Here is a 270-nt window from a genome sequence, read left to right as displayed (position 1 = left end):
CCGGGAGCCCCCCACATCACACTGGGGACTCCAAATCCTCCAGGAACCCCCTGAATCCCCTGGTGGGACTCCATCCCCACGTCCCCGCCATGTCCCCGTGTCCACACAGCCTGGTGGGACTCCATCCCCACGTCCCCCCCACCCCGGGTCCCACAGGTCTCTTCCAGAAAGCCATCGCGCAGAGCGGGACGGCCATCTCCAGCTGGTCGGTCAACTACCAGCCGCTGAAGTACACGCGGCTGCTGGCGGCCAAGGGGGGCTGCGGACGGG

At 68.1% G+C, this 270-nt stretch overlaps 1 protein-coding gene across 1 annotated transcript in view; it reads left to right on the top strand.

The window, feature by feature from the left end:
- Positions 1-270, top strand: part of LOC104077020 (neuroligin-2-like) — a gene marked incomplete at its 3' end in the record, with an annotated part of 1,281 nt that overhangs the window by 332 nt on the left and 679 nt on the right. Inside the window, exon 3 of the mRNA XM_009578080.1 lies at positions 92-261. Within this exon, the coding sequence (XP_009576375.1) occupies positions 92-261 (170 nt within the window). The remainder of the gene's footprint in view (positions 1-91; positions 262-270) is intronic.

The sequence above is a fragment of the Fulmarus glacialis genome, unplaced genomic scaffold (assembly GCF_000690835.1).
Source record: "Fulmarus glacialis isolate BGI_N327 unplaced genomic scaffold, ASM69083v1 scaffold40905, whole genome shotgun sequence".
Classification (NCBI taxonomy): Eukaryota; Metazoa; Chordata; class Aves; order Procellariiformes; family Procellariidae; genus Fulmarus; species Fulmarus glacialis.
The sequence above is the reverse complement of the archived record's forward strand: the minus strand, read 5'-3'. Positions and strand labels throughout refer to the sequence as shown.